At 51.3% G+C, this 20,911-nt stretch overlaps 10 protein-coding genes across 10 annotated transcripts; 4 read left to right on the top strand and 6 right to left on the bottom strand.

Annotated features, from left to right (window-relative positions):
- Positions 1 to 453: 453 nt before the first annotated feature.
- On the top strand, positions 454 to 1,761 carry EDD37DRAFT_566123 (uncharacterized protein; the record flags this gene model as incomplete). Its single annotated transcript, XM_062814083.1, has 2 exons — positions 454 to 1,639; positions 1,709 to 1,761. 2 exons carry the CDS (start codon positions 454 to 456, stop codon positions 1,759 to 1,761), a joined length of 1,239 nt encoding a protein of 412 aa, XP_062669117.1.
- Positions 1,762 to 4,027: 2,266 nt separating this feature from the next.
- Positions 4,028 to 4,831, bottom strand: EDD37DRAFT_544517 (heterokaryon incompatibility protein-domain-containing protein; the record flags this gene model as incomplete). The annotated part of the gene is made up of 1 exon (XM_062813662.1): positions 4,028 to 4,831. A coding segment is annotated over one exon (804 nt), but the record flags the coding sequence as incomplete, so codon positions are not given.
- A 679-nt stretch (positions 4,832 to 5,510) lies between these two features.
- On the bottom strand, positions 5,511 to 7,151 carry EDD37DRAFT_610542 (fungal-specific transcription factor domain-containing protein; the record flags this gene model as incomplete). Its single annotated transcript, XM_062815221.1, has 3 exons — positions 5,511 to 6,539; positions 6,590 to 7,029; positions 7,094 to 7,151. The coding sequence occupies 3 exons, from the start codon at positions 7,149 to 7,151 to the stop codon at positions 5,511 to 5,513; spliced, it is 1,527 nt and encodes a 508-aa protein (XP_062669119.1).
- Positions 7,152 to 7,544: 393 nt separating this feature from the next.
- Positions 7,545 to 9,143, bottom strand: EDD37DRAFT_634196 (oxoglutarate 3-dioxygenase). Its single transcript, XM_062816831.1, has 4 exons — positions 8,502 to 9,143; positions 8,149 to 8,449; positions 8,002 to 8,099; positions 7,545 to 7,950 (listed from the first exon to the last, which is right to left on the bottom strand). Exons 1-4 carry the CDS (start codon positions 8,817 to 8,819, stop codon positions 7,681 to 7,683), a joined length of 987 nt encoding a protein of 328 aa, XP_062669120.1. The 5' UTR covers positions 8,820 to 9,143; the 3' UTR covers positions 7,545 to 7,680.
- Positions 9,144 to 9,413: 270 nt separating this feature from the next.
- On the top strand, positions 9,414 to 10,387 carry EDD37DRAFT_687391 (glutathione S-transferase C-terminal-like protein; the record flags this gene model as incomplete). Its single annotated transcript, XM_062819937.1, has 3 exons — positions 9,414 to 9,773; positions 9,814 to 10,169; positions 10,191 to 10,387. The coding sequence occupies exons 1-3, from the start codon at positions 9,625 to 9,627 to the stop codon at positions 10,385 to 10,387; spliced, it is 702 nt and encodes a 233-aa protein (XP_062669121.1). The 5' UTR covers positions 9,414 to 9,624.
- Positions 10,388 to 10,395: 8 nt separating this feature from the next.
- EDD37DRAFT_592777 (isochorismatase family protein) lies at positions 10,396 to 11,412 on the bottom strand. The gene is made up of 2 exons (XM_062814538.1): positions 11,096 to 11,412; positions 10,396 to 11,023 (listed from the first exon to the last, which is right to left on the bottom strand). The coding sequence occupies exons 1-2, from the start codon at positions 11,226 to 11,228 to the stop codon at positions 10,437 to 10,439; spliced, it is 720 nt and encodes a 239-aa protein (XP_062669122.1). The 5' UTR covers positions 11,229 to 11,412; the 3' UTR covers positions 10,396 to 10,436.
- Positions 11,413 to 11,616: 204 nt separating this feature from the next.
- On the top strand, positions 11,617 to 14,095 carry EDD37DRAFT_634199 (synaptic vesicle transporter). The gene is made up of 6 exons (XM_062816832.1): positions 11,617 to 11,926; positions 12,021 to 12,090; positions 12,147 to 12,211; positions 12,264 to 12,334; positions 12,386 to 13,580; positions 13,634 to 14,095. Exons 2-6 carry the CDS (start codon positions 12,030 to 12,032, stop codon positions 13,880 to 13,882), a joined length of 1,641 nt encoding a protein of 546 aa, XP_062669123.1. The 5' UTR covers positions 11,617 to 11,926; positions 12,021 to 12,029; the 3' UTR covers positions 13,883 to 14,095.
- A 269-nt stretch (positions 14,096 to 14,364) lies between these two features.
- On the bottom strand, positions 14,365 to 14,760 carry EDD37DRAFT_651412 (putative hydrophobin precursor; the record flags this gene model as incomplete). Its single annotated transcript, XM_062818350.1, has 3 exons — positions 14,365 to 14,400; positions 14,456 to 14,541; positions 14,601 to 14,760. 3 exons carry the CDS (start codon positions 14,758 to 14,760, stop codon positions 14,365 to 14,367), a joined length of 282 nt encoding a protein of 93 aa, XP_062669124.1.
- A 3,369-nt stretch (positions 14,761 to 18,129) lies between these two features.
- Positions 18,130 to 18,875, top strand: EDD37DRAFT_682777 (uncharacterized protein; the record flags this gene model as incomplete). The annotated part of the gene is made up of 1 exon (XM_062819814.1): positions 18,130 to 18,875. One exon carries the CDS (start codon positions 18,130 to 18,132, stop codon positions 18,814 to 18,816), a length of 687 nt encoding a protein of 228 aa, XP_062669125.1. The 3' UTR covers positions 18,817 to 18,875.
- Positions 18,875 to 19,886, bottom strand: EDD37DRAFT_682781 (uncharacterized protein; the record flags this gene model as incomplete). The annotated part of the gene is made up of 2 exons (XM_062819815.1): positions 18,875 to 19,759; positions 19,780 to 19,886. 2 exons carry the CDS (start codon positions 19,884 to 19,886, stop codon positions 18,934 to 18,936), a joined length of 933 nt encoding a protein of 310 aa, XP_062669126.1. The 3' UTR covers positions 18,875 to 18,933.
- Positions 19,887 to 20,911: the final 1,025 nt, after the last annotated feature.

Consider the following 20,911-nt stretch of genomic DNA (forward strand, 5'->3'; position numbering starts at 1 on the left):
CTGATCAAGTGACGTTCTTCAGACTTCAGCGCATCAATACGATCTGGTATCGCAAACCCTATGTAGATCAATACAGCCGCCGTCGACTTTAGTAGCCTTGTTCAAGACACAATGTCCACCATGCCCATCTTGGTGACAGGCAATGCCATCTCTTCTCCCATATCGCCGTCTCGCCGTCTGCGCCAATAAGCCTCGACCGGCCAGGCCAAGTGCTGCATGGTCAGCCTCACCAATTAGTCACTACTGATCCCTCGAGCTCTAGGCTTTGCGCGCAATCTTACATCTTCTGCCTGCGACAATTACTCGATCCTTTGCCGGGCAAGACTGTACAAATTCATCAAAAGCTCACTCCTGTTGCGAAGCACAAGTGAAATGCCCTTTTAGGTCCCCTCCTCCTCCTATACATACCACCGTCAGCCTCCCCACTGTACGAAACACCCCGCCAAAAACATGATGAAGAAGAAGTCGGTCTACGCGAATATCACACCCATTCCCTCCCAGATCCCCCGGCAGCTGGCCATTGACATGCTTCACAGCCATGGCGAAATCATCGAGTTGAATCCGCTAGTAACCGGCTACAAGCCTGTCAAGGCTCCCCAGAATGCGCCCTCGGACGAGTTCTTCTCCACGTGGTACGAAATCTCCCAGCGGATACAGTATATACCGGGGATGGGCAAGATGGGTTCGGGCAAGATATCTTTCAAAGGCGTCTTCCATGACATGCCTTGGGGTCTACAAACGCACGTCTATGCGGCCATGGGTGTCGACATCCGCAACAAGTGGCAGATACGGGGAAACCAGCCTGGTGAGCCACCCGAGACAAAAGAGCTAGGCAGCGGTGCTCCCGCCGACGGCTTGTACTTGCGCGAGGACATCGAAATCAAGTGCAATCCCGCCATGATCTCATTCGTCAAAAAGGAACTCAAAGCCGCCTCAAAGATCATGGTCGATCGAATGGTCAAGAAAGCTGAGCTGATCGACTCCGGCCAGCTCAGCGCCATGATGGAAGATGGAAGACTCAAGACACTCAATCCGGCCGATCGGTCGCAGACCTCCGGCCCAGGCCAATACTCGCCGACGTCGATGATGACGCCCAAGTCGCCCTACGGCCCAATGTCGCCAGGTTTGCCGGACCGCAGACAGTCCGCCTACGGACGACAGTCGCAGTATGGCCATGACAGACAATCACAGTACGGTAGCGTTCCGCTCGCACCCCAACAAGGCCTCGCCATCGAGATGCCCGGGAGCACGCAGTACGCCACGGTCCAGGACAATCAGCGCTTGCAACCGCCGAACCGCTTCTCAACGGCGGTGTCCGAGTTGTCCGCCAGTACTCCTTCACCGGGCCAGACGATGTTCGTGAACAGCAGCGCCTCGGACCGGCAAAGCTATGCGGGCTCCGTCAGCTCGCATCCCACATCCCACGACCAAGAAGGGATGAGTTCTCCGGGACTGGACAAGAGGTCATTTGCCGCAGAATTGCCGGCCAACGAGGGCATGTCCGCGAGTTGGGGTTCGAGGAGTCCGGATCCGAACGGCCAACAAGGACAGCAGTATAGAAGTCCCGACCCCAATGCACAACAAGGACAACAACATAGCAGTCCGGATCAAAATTCCTACCAGTGGCAGCAGTACAGGAGTGACTCAAATGGTACGCCAGGGCAGCAGTACAGAGGTTCTGATCGGGGTAGTCAGCCGGGAAGTCCAGACCCCAACCAGCAGTACCGGTACAACCCTCAAGATTATGCCCGCATGTCATGAGCGAAAGCGACATGGCACGGGTCACGAATTCACTTTTGTCGATATGATTTTTATGTGTACAAATTCTATGTCCGGGAGTGAGGGCGCAATCTCCATGACTATATCTATGCTGCAGGGATGACGTAAGCTTACTTAGCTTGGGGATATCTACAGGAACGCACGGAATTCTCTGTATTGGAAATATAATGCTTTTGGTGATTACAATAGCCGGCTGATGTCTCCTGGCTCTACCGTTGATGTTCTATTCTTCTGCCTCAGATTCCCCCTCGATGATCTGCTATAGCGTACGCTGAGCTACTCGACAACGATGTGTTACTTGACAAGGTGTCTAGAGTTGTTGACAGCCACTGCGACAGAATTAACCTGCTAGCATTCAGGCGAAGTGCTTATCGATGAGGACGTTCCAGAGCGCCTTGTGCTCGATTTGACTTTTAATGAGAACTCGTTGCTAGACTACACTTTGCGAACTGATTTCGTGCAATGGGTCCTCCTGCTCTTCATTATCCACACTCCGGGCGTACTTTGGTCGCTTTCGTGGTGTCGGTTCTTCGAGGGCGTCGTCGTCATCTGACGGTCTCTTCCTTGCTCTTGCAGGACAATCCTCGAAAAGCTTTACAAGGTTCCTACCACGGGAGCCAACTGACCATGCCAGAAAGAACGGCGTTTCGTCATGGATTTTACTGATGGAGCGGTCGGCGCCTGCTTCGAGCAACATCTTAACCATACGCAGATCTCCCTGTTTGGCCATGTTGGACAATGGTGTTTCTCCATGGCCGCGGAAATTCAGACCTTCTTTGTCGGCCCCTCTTTCCAGCAGCAATTCTACCATCTCTGCATGACCGAGCCAGGCTGCAACATTCAGTGGTGTGCATTCCAGTCTACCTCTTCACTCTATGTTGGCACCATGATTTAGAAGCACCTTGACCGTTGCCAAATCTCCATATTCGGACACCGCCACCGAAAGCAACGACTGACAGGATGAATCTTTCCAATAGTCCAAGTCTGCCCTCTTGAGCAACACCGGTGCCACAGCCTCCTTTCCCAGGTCCCGCGTCGTTCGCACCGCGGTTCGACTATCGCCGACCACATAATCAGGATCAGCACCCTTATCGAGAAGGGCTTCGAGAAGCGCATCGACTACGCCAGCCTGTCGTCTTCTAACGACTCTGAACAGGAATTCCATCGTGGTCTTAACGTCGTGGACTGAACTTGGACTGCCGCCATCGCTTCGAAGACCCCTTAACATGTCGTCATGTTCGTTCGTAACAGCCAGTCCCAGTGTGCCGTTGCGTTGAGATCCAGGCCGGTTCGCTTGAGCGCCGTACTCTAGCAGCAGCCTGACTACCTGATCGTGTCCATTGCAAGCAGCCACTTCCAATGGCGTGTCGCCGTGGGAGTCAGGCTGATTCACCTGAGCGCCGGACTCTAGCAGCAGCTTGACTATACAGTGATGTGCTTCTGAAGCAGCCAATCCCAGTGGGGTGTTGCCCCGAGGGTCAAGCTGATCCACTTGAGCGCCGGACTCTAGCAGTAGCCTGACTACATGATCGTGGCCTCTTGAAGCAGCAATTCCCAGTGGGGTGTTGCCGTGAAAGTCGGGTTGATTCACCTGAGCGCCAGCCTCTAGCAACAGCCTGACCACATGATCGTGTCCATGTGAAACAGCCAGTCGCAGTGGGGAAAAGCCTTGAGAATCTACTCTGGCGCCGGACCGTAGCAGCAATCTGACTATATGTTCTTGTCCATTGGTAGCTGCCCACCCAAGCGGAGTGTTCCCGGAACCATCGCTGCGATCCTTCAAGGCGCCGTACTGTAGCAGCACCTGGACTGCGTTCTCGTGCCCGGCCATGGCGGCATTGGCGAGCGGTGATGACTCGCGGTAGAAGCCGTGGTCAGGGTCCCAGCCCGACTGAAGCAGTAGTTGAAGCACATTGATGTTGCCATCCGCGGCAGCTTGAGCGAGCTGTGATTGTTGGTAATTCCGGGTCTCATATCTCCGTTGAATGCACACCTTTCTGCTCCTGAGGCCCTGAAGTTGCTGCGAATCGATAGATTCAAGACGTTGATCGCTCGATCGTGTGAAGTAAACCTCGGTGTCCCATAGCGCCTTGACATGTATGCCCACATGCCCACCGCACTCCCATTCGCATGGAAGTATAGCAACAACAGAACCGTCGCGCTGCGGTCCCTCAAGTATCTTGGCCTGTAAATGAATTCCCTTACTGTTGATAATTATTGCCTCGTCTGGCTCGCGGATCGAGTCATCGGGAATGATGCCTCGCGAGTAATGAAACCCTTCTGGCGATGGTGAGAGGACATCGGCACTCCCAGTCCCTGGTAGTGTCCATGCGAATATGCTATAGTCGTCAATGTTATTGATGATCTCTTCTTGCAGTCTGATGAAAGCTTTCTGACCCTCGCCATACAGCAACGGCATGCTAAGACCAAATATACCCAGCAAACTGTATGCACGGTCTTCAAAACGTGTAGTGGTCCTATGTGATGCCCAGGACATTCGTTGTGCGATACTGGCCTTTCCTAGGTCTTCACCGGACAAAAACTTGGCTGGTATTCGCGTAATGGCAGTCAGGGTGTTTCGTAATGTCTCCCTGGTCCCCATTTCTCGCCAATGCATGTCAAGGAAGATGACGGTCCATGGAGCAAGGATTTCTTGTAGGGTCCACCCCCGAGTGAAGTAGCGGCTGTTGGAAACTTGGTCATCGGACTCTCGACGAGACGAAACATTGATATCGACGTCGGAGAGATAAGCGTAACATACCGTGGCGTCTTGGTACCATTGATACATCGAGTTTATGGCCTCTGAGAGCTCCGTGCTGCTGCTCTTGTCGATGCAACAGGTATCAACCCAGATATAGTTGAGTTGAAGACCCGCAGCAAGCTCGCATGTCTTCTTGATTTTTAGGTACCCAGCCCGTTGTTCGACGCCAGCGTTTTTGATGTCCTGGAAAGAGATCTCGTCATCTCCCCATGTGTGCGAAAGGATTGCATACGACGGCACCTCGCCTGCGAAGTACTTGAGCTTGCGGGTACGCACGTCAAGTAGATGCATTATGCAGTTTAACCAAACATGTTGTTGAGTAGCTGGCCCCACATGTTATATTTGCACGAGGGTGCCAGCGACAGAAGCCCCTGCGACAAAGCTTGCTGTACTGTCTCATTCGGTTGTGCTTTGGGCATTCTGCGCTTCCAGTCTGCTTCAAGCGTGGATGTTGTTGGGTTGGAAGGAATTAAATGGAGAAGCATTTTGGTAGATGGTAAACGGTCAGAACGGCCGTGGCGATAACGAATAATCACTGACTAGTCTTGTACCATTTCTGGTGGAACAATTTGTTGGATCATCTGGGTGGCTAAGCATGAGTGCGCCTGCTGGTCGAACCAGGTACATCTCTGAATGATTGGCTTGTGGGTCTCGTCGCTGCAGTTCAATGCAAGCACAGCCTCGGAACTTTGGTCGTCATGAACAGCCACCCAGTAAGCCACCAAACACTGAGCTAATGCGAGTGTGGCCGCGGTCTTTGCCGGATCACCCAGAACGAAGTATTATTGGAGATACTAACGCCTTTGGTCCCATCCATATGCCGTCTGGTTGATAGTAGTCCAGTTTGGCACATAAGTGTTCAGCAGCCTGTAGTCGTGGCAAGGTTTTCATAGATCACTCTCGCACGTCGTTGTGCTTAATCTTTGATAAATGATTGAATCGCGACCACGGAGACACTTGCAGGATGAATTCAACCCAGCAGAGTCTCCCAACCATTATCCAAGATTATTTCAAGCCAGAAAACCCGCTGCCCATCGTCAATCTTTGCCCACATCTCCTTTACCACATCCAGTGTGATTGCAATTGGTGTCGAACGAAAGTTTGCGATACAGCTTGCCAACCGCGCCCACAAGAAGTCACGCCAGTCCTCGCATTCTCGGTAGCCGGCTTTGTGTCGTTCAGCGTCGCCGACCTTCGGCTTTGAGAGGCGTAATTCGTTGGCAGCCATGACCAGAATCAATGGCTGAACAATATGAGTTCCGGAATTGGGTGAGATTTTGGCAATGCACTCGAGTGTTTCGGCTGCAAGCCCATAGAGGAACTCGTCTGCGGCAGCCTCGCTGTCAATGTCCGCGGATTGGGCCGTGCCCTGGACAACAGGAAGCCGCATTTCAAGCAGATCAGGGCAGGCTCGATAAATTTGCAGCAGGGCAGCGTATCGGTATGCCTCGGCGATGTTCAGTAAGTCGACAACCGGTGTCTTGGAGTCATTGGTATCGTCCACCTCCTCGAGAGATGGAACTTGGTATGCCAGCAGTGCCGCTTCGCACTCTTCGACCATAGCTGACCATTGCAGGTTTTCACTGAATGATTTGCGTACTTCTGGACCATTGTGAGACGCCCGAGAGTCGAGAGTTTCTCCAAGAGACAAGAACGTGTTCGTCTTCGTCCGCACCAGGTGCCCGACTTTGGCGACAAGCTCGAAGATTTCTGTCGGAGCCCCTGTGAATGGATGTAGCTTGGCCTTCCCTTCCCGTTCGGACTCTTTTCCGGATATGAGACATTCGATATTTGGATGCTGAGATCGCAAGGGTTCGATGATTCCAGCACTGTCCGGCATCACAAACGACGCCAGCATCTCCCAATATACGAGCATTGGAAGGATGAGCTGGGTAAGAGGCGTGGGAGAATGGTGCTTTTTAGTATTGGCTAGCCATGCCAGCACCAACGACCGGGCGCCGGCAAAATGCTCATCCCCCAGTGTTCGGTTATGCCAGGGCTTTGAACAGGTCAGCCTTGGTAAAAACCTAGATTCTGCGTACTACTTACCACGCTCATGCCTAACATCACCGAAGCTAGAATCAGTGTTTCGTCTACATGCCCCCCTTTCTCGGTGAGTCTGCCAATGTCGGTTGAAAGCGACTTGAGAGCACGATTTCGGAGCGGGATTTTGGCTTCAATTCTGGATGGTTCATATTGCGAGAGACGCGCGGTTGCAATAGCCTGAATGCACAGAGAAATCGTCTCCGATGCCCTTATAAGACTAGGTAGCTCACGTCGAAAGATGTTTGTCGGAGAGTCGAAACATGATATGACGGGACAGACATTGCTGAAGTAGTAGCTCACAAGGTACGATGTGTCATCGGAGAGGCCTCGCTGAAGCTTTTGTTGTTCCTGCTGTCGCTGCAGATTTCGACGTCGTCGACTGACTTTCAGCTTGGAGTCGCTGATCTCCCGGATCTCGAAGAACGATATGAGTTTGTTGTAGCCTGGGCATTCATAGCCCTGTCGAACGCACTGTTTACAGTTTGGTGATGTTTCATCACATTTGACCTGAAGGCGATGGAAGGGTCAGCCACCGGGCAGGGCGAAAGAGCTGGAGGATGGCCATCATACTTTGCGGACTTTGCACTGCTTGCACCCGCTGCGTGACTTGCGTTGGCGTGGTGCAAGTGTCATGGTAGAAACCGTTACCGTCGCCAATTATATTCGTCTTCTGGTAGTCGTCAGCGGCGTAGAATGTGAGTATCTGAAATCTGAATGATGGGTAGAGGTGAAGTTAGAATTCAATCTGAGATGGGGAGATAAGCGTCGTCTTTCAATAGCACGGCCACAGCCGCTTCTAGCCCTGTGCTAGGCAAGCATGCAGGGCATTGACATTCCCACTTGCCACTGAAACAACTCCCCACAACACGCACAGGCACGGACGGTAACGGGCACGATCATCCTCACAATGCGTACTAAATGTTCCTTACTGAGTGTTACAGTAGGGATCAAATAATTTAAGGATTATAAGAATTCAGGATCCGAGAGTGTTTCCCAACAATGACGCTAACAACAATGTCCAGTTCCAACAGTCTCGATAAACCATACACTACTGCGCCAACCCTAAATCGTGAACTGCGCAGCACTCACAGACATCACGTCGTGCAGCTGTAGTTTGGATCCGTGACGACAGTATACTGCATTGCACGGAGAAACTTCTCCCTGTACAGTATTCCCTCATCTTCGCGAGCACTTCCATCCAGTGGAAGGACGGGCGAAATGTGAGCGTCCATATTGGGGTCGAAGAAGAACGGCACCGATATACGCGCTTTCGAAGAGTTGTGCAAGACGCGGTGCTTTGTTGAAACGTATTGCCCGTTCGTCCATTTCGACAGCATGCCACCAAGGTTGATAACGAAGCATCCCTTGAGGCCGATAGTCAGATAGGAACAGGCCTAGAGCCTGGATGCACTTACAGGAATAGGATCTGCTGCCATCCATTCGCCAGATTTGGACCATACTTGGAGTGAATTCTTTTGAGGGTCCGTCAAAAGCAGGGTCAGGATACCAAAGTCTGTTGGTGGTTAGTCATCGCTTCTTCAACAGTATCAAGGCAGTCTGACCCGTGTGTTCTCCGATACCAGAGACGGATGGCGTGGTCGCCTCTGGATCCGTGGCCTTGTAACCAAGAATGCGCAGATCCCAGAAACTTTTGTCAATACGGCTCAGGAACAGCTGTTCGTCAACTCCTAATCCCGTTGCAATGACTCTCATCAACTGGGTTGCGAGAGTCAAGAGTCCGTCGACGTATCTCTCCGAAACTTCTCGGAAGTTCTTGGGTACTGTTGGCCACTGGTTCTCTCCCAACCCGATCTCGTATGGTGGTCCTGCAGAGTTGTCGACTGGGCGGAAGATATCTACAGCCTGGGTAGTGAGTCAGTCTAGGTCAAATTAGCTTTGTCAATCGGAGACCTACTTCATGGGATCCTTTGGCTCCTCCATCGACCCGTTGAAAACCACGAGACAAGTCTCCAACGCCATCGCCGGCTGGCTTGATCTTGATGGCATCTTTCTCCTCATCAGAGGCCGTGTCGAAGAAGGTTCTCGCGTTATCGATCATCTGCTGCATGAGGCTTACATCGACGCCATGGTTGGAAAGATAGAAGAATCCGACCTCTCGGCAGGCACGATCGATCTCTTGGGCAACGGCTTGTTTCGAAGCCTCTGTGCTGTTAAGATCAACATAAGGCGAGAAGTCGATAACAGGAAGGGTAGGCATCTTTGAGGCAGGCATCTTTGCAGCGATGGTTCGACGGTTCGACGGTTTGACAGGGACGTATGTGCCTTCTTATTTCAGAATGGGTGGTAAGCGTCGAATGCCTTGAAAACAGCTCTTTGGATATAACACGCGACGCTCAGGCTCCAACTGTTCGAGAAACGGCCACTCATGACATGATCCAAATGTGTACCAGATTCGTCGGTGTGAAGATGAACAGACCACCAGACTAGTTGTTTTCAACCATGTGAAACATCAGGTTACCAACCGGTGCCGCGGCTTCTGTAGGTGTTTATCGGAATGTCGCACCTCAAGACCAGGATTGTACTAGGGCATTTCGACTCTCGGACTCGTGAATTGTTCGATCACAATTTCCAAGATCCAGATCATTGACATATGTTGCGGAGTACCCCGATAGACACCTAGATAAGGCTGCCCCACTCTGTGCTAACCTCATCCAGGTTCGAATGTCCGACAGACAAACCTGTATGAATAATTGAATGCAAGGAATGTTCTGGCTTGATGCGGAGGTCCTCTGTGATAGTCTTTCTGAACATGTTCAATGTCGGATTTGGCCATCCATGACTGGATCCACTTGAACTGCCGGCAACCCTTCGTAGTGAGAGACCATCAAGGACTTAGCGACAGACAGCCTTTCATCCAGGGTATCATGTGGATGTTGATTACTCAACTAGATCAGTTGGTTTAACGATGGGGTATGGCAACAGAAGCCACGTGAATCCTATATCAACATCATGTCACTTCTCTGCTGTACCCATCATCAGCACACATTGTCACTGTGCATACCCAAATTCTCCACATCATGGGTTCTTCGAAGGCTCAATTTACACTGCACACTCACGTCACTTGTCCTGCAGCTTTCAAAGTCGCCCATGTCCTATCGCTACTCGGGTTGGAATATGAACGTATGCTGCCTTTCACACTCTCGGTTATCAGGAATATCAAGCTAAGGTCTTCCAGCAATCTATTTCGACTCTAAACGGATCAGCAGAGAGGAGAAACTGAAGTGGTTCACAGCACTGAACCCTAATGGCCGGAGCCCAGCCTTGATTGATCACACTCAGAACGACCATGTCGTGTGGGAGAGCACTGCCATTCTGCTATATCTCGTGACACTATACGACCCCGAGCATAAGCTATACCCCAAGGATGTCTTTGAGCAAAGCAAAGTCAACCAATGGATGATGCTGCAAGCGAGTGGTCAAGGCCCAACGATGGGTCAAGCCTTTTGGTTTGGCTACTGGCATCATGAGGTCCTGCCCAGTGCGTACAAGCGTTTCGTGGATGAGAACAAGCGCATTCTAGCCGTACTGGAAAAGTGGCTGATGGAGAGGAAGTGGTTGGTTGGTGAGAAGATGACTGTTGCAGATGTCTCGTATTTGTCGTGGTATGAGGAGGCATACTGGGTGGATGCCGACCTGGAGGAGGAATTTCCTGCAGTGCATAAGTGGTTGGAATCGATGAAAGCGCTTCCAGAGATTGTGGCTGGGAGCGTAGGCAGGCAGATGATCCAACAGAAAAAGCTTTGGGAAAGGGATGACTATAAGCACGATCAAGCGTCATGAGCGGATTTGTAGTTTGAAAGGTAATTCACTTTTGAATTCTAGCCATTAATCAAGCCATAGCCTTGAGTATCGCATCTGTCGTACCGATAGCACCGAAAATACCTCCTTCCTCCTTCACCATCGCCACTGCAGCTTTGTGCAATGCTTCTTCACCAGCCGCCGATGCATCAGAAACCAGCAAGCAATCCAAACCCATATCATTGCCATCTCTCATTGTCGTCGTCACACAGACATCGGTAGTAACACCACATAAGATGAGGTTCTTGATTCCAGCAACATCGAGCAGGAGCTTAAAGTCGGTGTGCTGAAAGGCGCTTCGACCAGGCTTGTCGATGATAGGCTCCGATTCCAATGGAGTCAATTCAGGGACAATCTGGTGCCCAGGCTCACCACGAACTAGCAGGCGACCATTCGGTCCCTTGTCGCCAATGCCAAAACCAGTAGGGTTATTACGACTTCGGAATTGCTCCCTGCTGGACAATGTCGAAAGATCGGGGCGATGACCCTCTCGTGTATGATACACTCGATAGCCGCCTTGACGAAACGAGGACAGTAGTGCTTCAATGTTCGGTAGAATTGCCCTGGCAGGAGAAATATCGTAACCCTGATGCTCCATATACCCACCAGGAGAGCAGACTGTAGATCAGCGTTAGTTGACTGCGATAGTGATAATAGCAAGATACACGGGAGAAAAACGGTTTCACTTACAGTCAACCTGCATATCAATGATCACCAGTGCTGTTGTCTCCGGGCTGACAGATGAGCCATGGGGCCATCTGTATGGCTCAGCCTCGACGTTTCCTTTCGCAACTGGGGGCTCCCTCACGGCCAAAGAACCCATGATGATTCAGACCGAAATGATATGGACAGGTATTTAGGGTATAGACGGGACCGTCGAGCACGAGAGTTGTTGACTTAGCACGATTGCAGTAGCTGATATCCTGATATTGTGCCACCGACGATTATTGACGACTTCTTCGTAAGTCAATTGCATATTGTCGCAGCCTTGCGACGAAGCAGTAAACTTTTCGAGCTCGGAGATGTCCTATCGCCATTTCAGCCTCATGATCTAGAAGCCTGCGGGTGCCGATCGTCTATTGGTGGATCTGTAACTTTTCTATCTTGTCGTCGCACTACTATACCGAAACCAGCCAAGCGCCGGACGACGAGATTTCCCATGATGGGTTCCTGCCCCGACGATGGAAGTTGTCCTCTCTTTCGCGGATGCAGAGACAATCCCGCACTCTTCGCACTACTATACCCAATGCGTATGATCTCAGCAGATAATTGCACGGTCCCCATGAGGGTGGAAGACCGAGGCTCACATTTTTGTACTCTTTGCCTTATCAAGTATCAAAAGGTGAACCATTATTAACTTTCTTGGAAGAGAGAGGCGCGACATAGCAGATCATATGTTTGTGGAAGAGGTGTTGTCAACCACTTCCCCTTACGCGACTATCCATACATATCACTTCTTTGCACGTTATCTTTGGCCAGACTCGCTAGTGTGCAGTATGGGAAGATAAGCTAGCAAGATCTGTAAGTACTAATACGCGTTCTCCTCACCCTCGAGTTCCAAAACTCAACTTCAACCACTCCATTCAGGCATTGAAACCGTTCTCACATCCCATAGTCATTCAAGATGAGTGTTGCTACGACTCACGAGGACAAGGATTGGCCACCTGGAACGGTCAGGATTGAAGGTGAGGCCCAGACGTTCATCTCTCGCCGCTAGCAAAGAGTTCTGACCAGACCATAGACTTGTTCCAAGGAGACAAAATCATTCAGCAGCCTCGTCCAACCTCCGACCCCAACGACCCATTGGTACGGTGACGACATACTATGTGCAACCAGAAACAGCTACTGACAAGCACAGAATTGGTCTCGATGGCGCAAGTACTTGAACTTTGGACTGGCGTGCACGTATGTCATGCTCGTCTACGCGGAGTAAGTTTATGATGCGGAACTGTCGCGACTTCTAGCTCACACAATCTCCAGTGTCAACGCCGTTACCCCTACCTGGGGACCTATGAATGAGTACGGTTTCAGCTACGACATCCTCAACGACAGCTACGCGACAGGCTGTGCTGGCCTAGCACTCGGAGGTCCTCTTTTGATCCCATTTGCCCTGAAGTATGGTCGGCGACCAGTTTACATCGTCAGCCTGTTAGGTCAATTCGCCATTGCAATCTGGACGGCGAAGCTTAAGACCGTGGGCGACCTCATCGCTGTCAACACCCTCAACTGTTTCCTTGGAGCTCTATGTGAGATCATGGTCCAGATGACCATCGCGGATTGCTTCTTCGTCCACCAGAGAGGACGTATGAACAGTTTCTACGTTTGGTTTCTGTTCATAGGCGGATCCCTTGCACCTCTTGCTGCTGGATATGTCACTGTCGACCAGGGCTGGCGTTGGGTGTGGTGGTGGATGGTCATTCTTTTCGGGATCAGCATTCCAATCTACATCTTCGGGTTCGAAGAAACAAAGTACGTTCCAAAGCACGATGGCATTGAACCTGTCGAGCTCCAGGACCCTTTGGCATTGGCCAGCAGCGCTCATCCCAAAGCCCTGGAAGCGGACTCGAAAGCTGCCGACGGTGAGACCAATGCCTTCAATGCAAACACGGTGCACTCTACCGACGTGGAAATCGATCACTCCATTCCACTGAAGTCATACCGACAACGCCTGAGCTTTCTGCAAACATCACCAGGCACTTGGTCGCAGTTCTTTCGACACGCCTATCAGCCTTTGCAGATCTTCGTCAGCATCCCCGCGGTCTTCTACATCTGTCTGGTATACGCCATCATCAACTCCACGATGACCATCGCCATTACGGTGTCATCCGAGTACCTGTATGATCCGCCTTGGAATTTCAACTCAGCAGATGTCGGCCTCATGAGTCTTCCACCATTTATTGGCATATCACTTGGATTGCTCGTCACTGGACCTGTTAGCGATTGGATCATTCTGCGCTTGGCCAAGAGGAACAATGGCATCTACGAACCGGAAATGCGACTCTGGGTGATCGCGGCTTTCGTACCTTTCCTACCCGCTGGTGCCTTTATGTTCGGGATCGGTCTGGGCCATGAAGCGTCCTGGGGTGTGATTGCCGTGGGATTCGGAATGCTCGCCTTTGGAACCGCGCCTGCTGCCAGTATTGCTCTGACCTATATGACGGATTCTTACCAAGATGTAAGTTGGGTTACACAACTCCCGTGAACTTCATTGCTAATCACGCCCTTTAGATCATCGCTGACTCAATGGTCGCATTGACGGTTACCCGCAACATCGTCGCCACCATCTTCGTGTTCGCAATTTCTCCATGGATCGACGGAATTGGAGTCCAGAACGTTTTCATCATGTGTGGTGTTCTGATGACTGTCATCGTTGGCTCCGTTTTCATCTTCATCTTCTTCGGAAAGAGGCTTCGTGTCAAGGCTGCCAGAAAGTATCGCTATTTTGCAGAGCGACAGTATGCCACCAGGGTTATGTAGGGTTGAGCAACAAGAGTTTGTTGCTGGGATGTCGAGTCTACGGATGACTTTCTGGAATTGTGTACAACGGACAAGTGGCCGTTTCGAGTGCTAGGAAATGGTCAATTTGAATATCTTTATGATAAGCAAGGAGGTTCGTCTTGCAAACTTCTTTGCTTGTTGTAAGATACAATGTCAGGACTCTCAAATCGATGACATTTAGTGTTCAGATCACACAATCAAATGCAAGGCGAGGTGAATAAGCGGGAAAGTGCTTTTAACATGACCACTGGTCGAAGCTTCATCCACATTACACAGTTTTCGCATCACTAATGTACACACAACCAAGGTACTCGTACACGTCCTGCCATGGCGAGTCCGAAATATGCATCTTGTGGCGCCTATCAAAGCTCCGAAGACCAGATTCTATGCCCATGCCAGCCAGAATGCCATTGTCATGCGTTTCCTCCAGACCAATGAAATGTCCTCCTATATGCAGTCCTCTAGACTGGTGTGGTGCAGATGAGACCTTGCTCCAACTGTGAAGAGTATATTAGCTTGCGCTCGGAACGATACAGAGGATTCTCAACTTACAATTGGCAACAAGCAGCACTGAGCCTGTTGTCCGATGGCTGAACAGATGTTGGTGAAGTCGGTGGTGTTGGCAGGCACTGTGGGAGCTGTGGCAATACATGTCAGTATGTTTAGATTGATGCGAAATTGACAGAGTCAAACTTACGGGCAGCACAGTTGAGATCAGCAAGACCGAGGACGTCGGTAGCACAGCACTGTTCGCTGTAGTCCCCCGTGCAGAGACTGGCCTGGCGCTCCATGAGTGCTGGGAGTGCGAGAGCAGTGCTGGCGCCAGCAAGAGCGATGACGATGGTGGAGAAATGCATTGTGTTGGTGAGGTTGTTTGTTTTGAACGAAGGGATCAAAAACGATTGAAGGTGCTGAAAGGTTTGGAAGTGGTGTATGAGAAGTGTTGCTTAGAAGACTTTGCTTTGCTGTTTGCTTGTTGTGTTGGATGTCTGTTTCTTGGGGAGGTTCTTACCACATCTTTATACCTCTTCGTTGCTGCCTTTGTAAGGGAGACTGTGTGATAGTCAGTGGTCATCGACATCAAAGCAGGGTCTACACTGCTTCAATGAAGTTCCAGGATGCGCGACGATCTCTCTCCACGACCCAGCACTACTGCCCGTGCCTGGTTCGATATTTCGAGACAACGTGCCGCAAGGCTCTGATTCCAACACTATTCAATCGTTGATCGACGTAATGAACGACGTCGTTCATGTCGTACCTTGCGTCGATCGCTTGGCAAGTGGTAAGGTTGTTTGGTCAAGCGAACGTGCTGCCTTGGAAGTCCTGAAAATGGGCCCCTCATGGTGTATGGCGGTGCTCGTATAATGGAGAGCGGTCAATCTGCGATTGGGCGCTACGTCTTGAACGATCGAAACGACAAATTCCCCGGTTCCGCTCAATGGTCCTTCATGTGCTTTGCCCTGGCGCGAAATTTGGTCCTTCGCCAGGAAGTCGCCGTGAAACATTTACCGTTGGAGACCAAAACAACGCTGACTAGAGCCGGCGCGCATAGCTGAATATGGTATGGCTTTGGAACGATCTTCGAAACGTTTTGCGGATCATTGATTTGGGCCGCAAATGTACAGCCTCTTCTGCAATGTCATAGGGCTACACCAAGTCTCCTTGTCCATGTTCACAGACTGGTAACTTTAGACTATAGGAAGTCAAAAATCTCCGTTCTGGCTTGAAATCTGTGGCTTCGGGTAACCGAATGTTCCATCAAGGAGATTATTGTACGAATGACGTTGTGGTAGCAAGGGTTGTTCCTTGCATTGATCCTCACCCGTTGTCGAACCGCGTGCACGGCTGGTGTCGATCTTTGTGGAGAGACAGTTAACGGTTATTCTTGTTGTGGCGCCCACATGAGACAGGGTCAAGCAAGATGGGGGCTTTGCAGGGTCTAAGCGGAATGATCAACGGCCATGTCAGCTGAAATGAAGGAATTGCCGTGTGATGCATTTCTTACCGACACCACTATGCAGGAGTAGGATTGGCGATATTTTCCATCCTGCACTTGATCAGTGTTCTTTTCTCCTGTTGGACGACCAGTCGACAAACGATGAGGCGTCGTAATAAATGATGTCAGTTATGTCTAAGCGAGATTCACGCTCGAAACGTTTCACCTAGGTGCAAGCACCTTCAATCAGCTCCTTATGCTGTCATCAGTAAAGAAGTACCTGGAGGTGGAAAGGAAAAGTTGGACATTGCCAACGACTACCATGTGTCGACAACGATGATCTTGCTGTGCAGTGTTGGACAGGAGCATTGAGAGTACGCGTCGCTGACTCCTGAGATGCTGCGTGAATGACGATCCACGACATCCATGTTGATCCTCGAGCGCAGATGGGGTTTGTTCCGAAGCATTCCACCTACCAATGTCGCGGAATGGAAGGTGCAAGAGGGCGCTGCCGAAACGTGCCGGTCCTGATGACTCCTGCCATTGAAAGACTTCACATTTCGAAAGCCACTTCACGGCACACGGCACGCAGCTCAAATGTCCAGTGGCCTGTCCAGCTGGAGTGTGTGGATGACTTAACTCATTCAGGAGACCTCCACGATTATCTTGCCGATCAGGACAGCCTCGTGGCATGTATGCCAGCCACTGCGCATATGTCGCCTTTTCTTGCCTCCAAAAATCGCCTTTTCCTTCCTGCCGATCTATGCCACACTGTGTGGCTATTGGCATGTTCTCGTTGGTCATCACTCACAATGAATTTGCATCAAGTGCAGTTTATAGGTGCTGAATGCATCTCGTCTGAGACATCCTGCAGGGAGATTCCATACCAATGCAACTCTATCAGCATCCAGGAGCTTGACTCGACGACGAATGCGTTGCCAAATGCTCGTGCTTGGTGTGCATGAACGGCAGAAATGAGATCCAGCTAATACCCCATCTGCTATCTGGTTGACGCTTGCGGCACATTAGCAATACCGAGACATGACGGAAATCGCTTTCGACGATCGACTGGCAGTCCGGCTCGGTTGGGTGAGTATTTGTCCAGGTGACGCGTCGCTGCTTCGAGCTCGTACTCCCTCGCTACTGGCAGGACCGTGAGAGTATAGCGAAGTCCTTCACAGCTTGATCTGGGTCGCTTTACACTCCGTCATTCATATGTCGCAGTCCTGGCCGTTAGTCGACCAATAGCCCAGCAACCGACCGTTCCCACAGCACGACGTACTTACCTGCAGAGCGCTCAATGACAACCAGTTTTCGCTCGCTTAGTCTGAGCACTAGCTATGACATTGATTCGAAGATGTCTCCAAGCAAGAATGCAAGCGCTTGCTCTGCGTCATGTGCTGGACGATGATTTCGACCGTGGCCTACATTGCGACCAGGTGCAGACAGATGCCTGGTCGGACCCTGAACCTTGGGCGAGCACCGTCATAATAGGCTTTGCAATGTCCCTATTTGAGGCCCGAAGAACCAATCTTTGGGACATGTATGCTCCCATCTTTCCCAGAGTACGTCAATATGAACAGGTGAGCAAGCGTCACGAACTCACCATTTCGAGGTGACCATAGTCGCTTGAAGGTACAGTATGCTAAGCAGCTGCGCAACGGAAGCATCGAGATACTGCAATCGGACCTCCCGCAGGGTGCTAGTCGTTCATCCTTACAGCGTGAGGGATCTTCGATATGAGGTAAAGTATACTCGCGGTACCTCACCTCCTTTCGCTTTCGAGCTTGGCCGCTGGCGGTTTTCCCATTGCCCGAGTCTCCCGTGGCGACCACCCTCATTCTCCCTACTCCTCGAACCCACCCGCTGGCCTCCTCCTGCTGGTAGCGGCCCGAGAGGAGCATCCAATAACCTCATTGACAATCAGCGCAACAAATATGTGCTCCCCATCTCTGTTGGGGGCCAGACGCTCAACGCAGACATCCAAACAGGAAGTTCCGATACGTGGCTGATGCAGACCGGCTACGAGTGTTACTATACGTTCGACAACGCGACTCAAAGCTTCTCTGGCCAAAAGAACCCCAGCTTCTGCAACTGAACAAGCACATTCAAATTTGATGCAGACTCCACTGCTATACCAAGTCTCCATCAACTCACTTGCTATGGATCTAGCGTCCCTACCTGACGATGCGTGTACGGACCTATCGGATACTGTAATGTCACGATTAATGGCCTCGAATTGCCACAGCCAGATTATGAGTGCTCCGAATGAGGTGAGTGTCACTTCATCATGCCTTCCCAACCTAACAATATCGCCACAGACGTCGGATCCGTCGCCAGGGCTACCGGACTACTCTGGTATCACCGGCCTTGTATTCTCCGGCGGCACAATGGCACACAACTCGAGTATCAACGCCACGGTCCGGTATCCGTCAATCATGGAAACACTTTCGATACGTCCGCATTTGCCGCTACACATTGCAAGAAGTTCTCACTTGCCATATCTCGCGATGCCTCATCCACCGGTATTGGCAGAGTCCTGACAATTGGCGGGATTCCGTCGTTGACTGATCCTGCCATCAATGTTTCGTCGACATTCACGTCCGCACCGATCGAATTATGGTCCAAAACGTCGACCACCCAGAATTCATGGTATAACATCACTCCAGACCGCTTCGAACTTGGTGGATCAGTCGTAGCACCGACCACACCCTCCATGATCGATTCTGGGTACAATGGCCCGGAAATCCCGCACGAAGTTGACACGCTATTGAACAACAATTGGTCACCCCCTGGGACAGCATCTGGATCTACGATCTTCTTGAACTGCAAGGCTGTCTTGTCAGAGCCATTCGGTGTTATGATTGGTGGTGCTACGTACTACATTGACACGGCGGACCTGGTTAGGCGGAGGACCTATGGTTCGTGCTACACTTTAATTATAGCTGGGTTTGCAGGATGCGTATTTTGTGGGTGATCCGCTGTTGAGGAACACGCTAGCAGTGTTTGACTGGGCTGAGATGGTAATGGGCTTCTATCCTAGGATGTACTATCAATCTTGACATTTGTTCTCATAACCAAAGAGACTCCGCCATTAGCTATCACCAAGACTGGCCAACTGAGTCGCGGATGGTGCAAAGAACGTCGTCCCGGTCAATGGTCTCGAGAAGTCAAGGATCCGATCATGCATACCAGGCGGCTCCCCAATGAACATACGGCACAACATCTTCTCCGTCACCCACAACTTCCTGGAATACCCGATAAAATATGTCCCGAACTCCTTGGACCCAGGGGATCCAAACGGCATATTGTCTCGGAGAATGTCGTGCTCCTCGCCCTGGTCATCCTCAATCGTGGCCAGCGATTTGTGCGACTGCTGCTGGCCGTCCGGAGCATCGTCGAGCTCGACATTCTCCAACTTGGTCCGGCCAATAACTTTCTCCTGCTGCTCGGTTGACATTTTACGCCAAGCCGCAATGTCGTGCACGTACTTTTGAACCACGACGTAACTGCCACCCGCGGAAGCCGCATCGTCCTGCTCGGTGACAACGATGGACTCGGTGACGGCCGGACCGACAGGGTTAGCAGTCCCATCGACGAAGCCAAGCAGGTCGCGTACGTCGAAGTACCGGAACCCGACTGTCTCATCGATTACGGATACGGCATCGCCCAAAGAGTCGAGGAGTTGTCGCTCAAATTCGAAGCACAGGTCCCGTCTTTGGGCGCGGATGTGAAAGAGAAGATCACCCGGCGTAGCGATGGCGGAATGCTTCTTGCCGTGGAATCCCCTGAACGGGTGGAGTTCGGCAGGTCGGGGTTGGCGCGTGATGCGGTCCCAGGCGTCGCTGCCAATTCCGACAGTACAGGCGAATGAGGCGTTGAGGTCGCGAATTGATACGTTCTTGGAAAGGCCTTCGACGCTGGCGAGTGTGGAGCGGACGGTGTGGCGTCGTCGTCGTCGAGCTTGACTGATAGGACGAGAAAGGTTGCTGAGGATGTCAGGGGTGCATCAACGCGCTGCGGCTCGATGGGCGTTCGACCGCCCATGGTTCGCGACTGTTGTTGGGCTGGGCGGTGCGTAGTTATCATGGACGGCTCTTGGTGGGATTGGTGAGTTGATAGTGGTTGATGGAGCCTTAGCCGGGAGATGCTGGTATTAGTGTGGCTTCGATATAGTACTTTGGACGCTACGGGCGTTGATGTTTTGTGCAGTGATCTGCCAAGCTTGATCGGATTCATGCCATGCGTGCACTTTTGGTTGATGACCATGCGGCGCAGAGCGTGGAGTGGTGGGGAAGACTGTTGCTGCTGGGCAGTGCCGGCCACGTGTCTCGGCTCACAGGCCGGTGAGTTGACGATTCGAGGGTCCTCGATTGGGATTGCAAGACGTAATGGACAGATTTGGAAGATGTGAAAGATGCATCTTTGGTCGAATGTGAGTGTTAGTAAGAAGGGGAGTGTTGGTGATGGTTGGCCTCGCACGATCTGATAATGATAAGGTCCAATGGGAGGCGCAAGACGAGACACCAGGATGCTGCAGGGTCCGGCCACATGCCGGCACTTTGGCATCTCGCGCGAGAGTGTAAAAAGGGGTTGAAGCCAATGAGACAAGGGCGATTATAAAAGGAATGCTCTGCTCCAACAATGTTGTCTGTACTCCGCACTCCGTACTACAATTCTCACGACCTTTCCACGAAATCCGACAACATCGATCGCTTCAACGACGGAAGCATTTTTGCGGTCATTGACGCTATCGACAACAAGCCCGTGAGATGCTAGGCATCGACCCTCATGTCTCGATGAGTTTGGTCAAAGGCTGCATTTGAATGTGGTTTGCCCATGGTTTTTATCGCACAAAGGAGGTGAGGCGTCCTGACATGAGAACGTCTCTTGACAAACATGCTCCAAAAAGTTGAGATAACATATGATGCCCTTTGACCTTTGTGTGCATTCTTGGACATGCTTCCTGGACAATCAGCAGTTGGACCACACTAAGCAAACAGCCTTGCCCACAAACTCATCATGCCCAGATTGAGGGAAATGTGGTGTTGCACACACATGGTGTTTGTCTG

Source organism: Exophiala viscosa (assembly GCF_022695815.1).
Source record: "Exophiala viscosa unplaced genomic scaffold EDD37scaffold_7, whole genome shotgun sequence".
NCBI classification, from domain to species: Eukaryota; Fungi; Ascomycota; class Eurotiomycetes; order Chaetothyriales; family Herpotrichiellaceae; genus Exophiala; species Exophiala viscosa.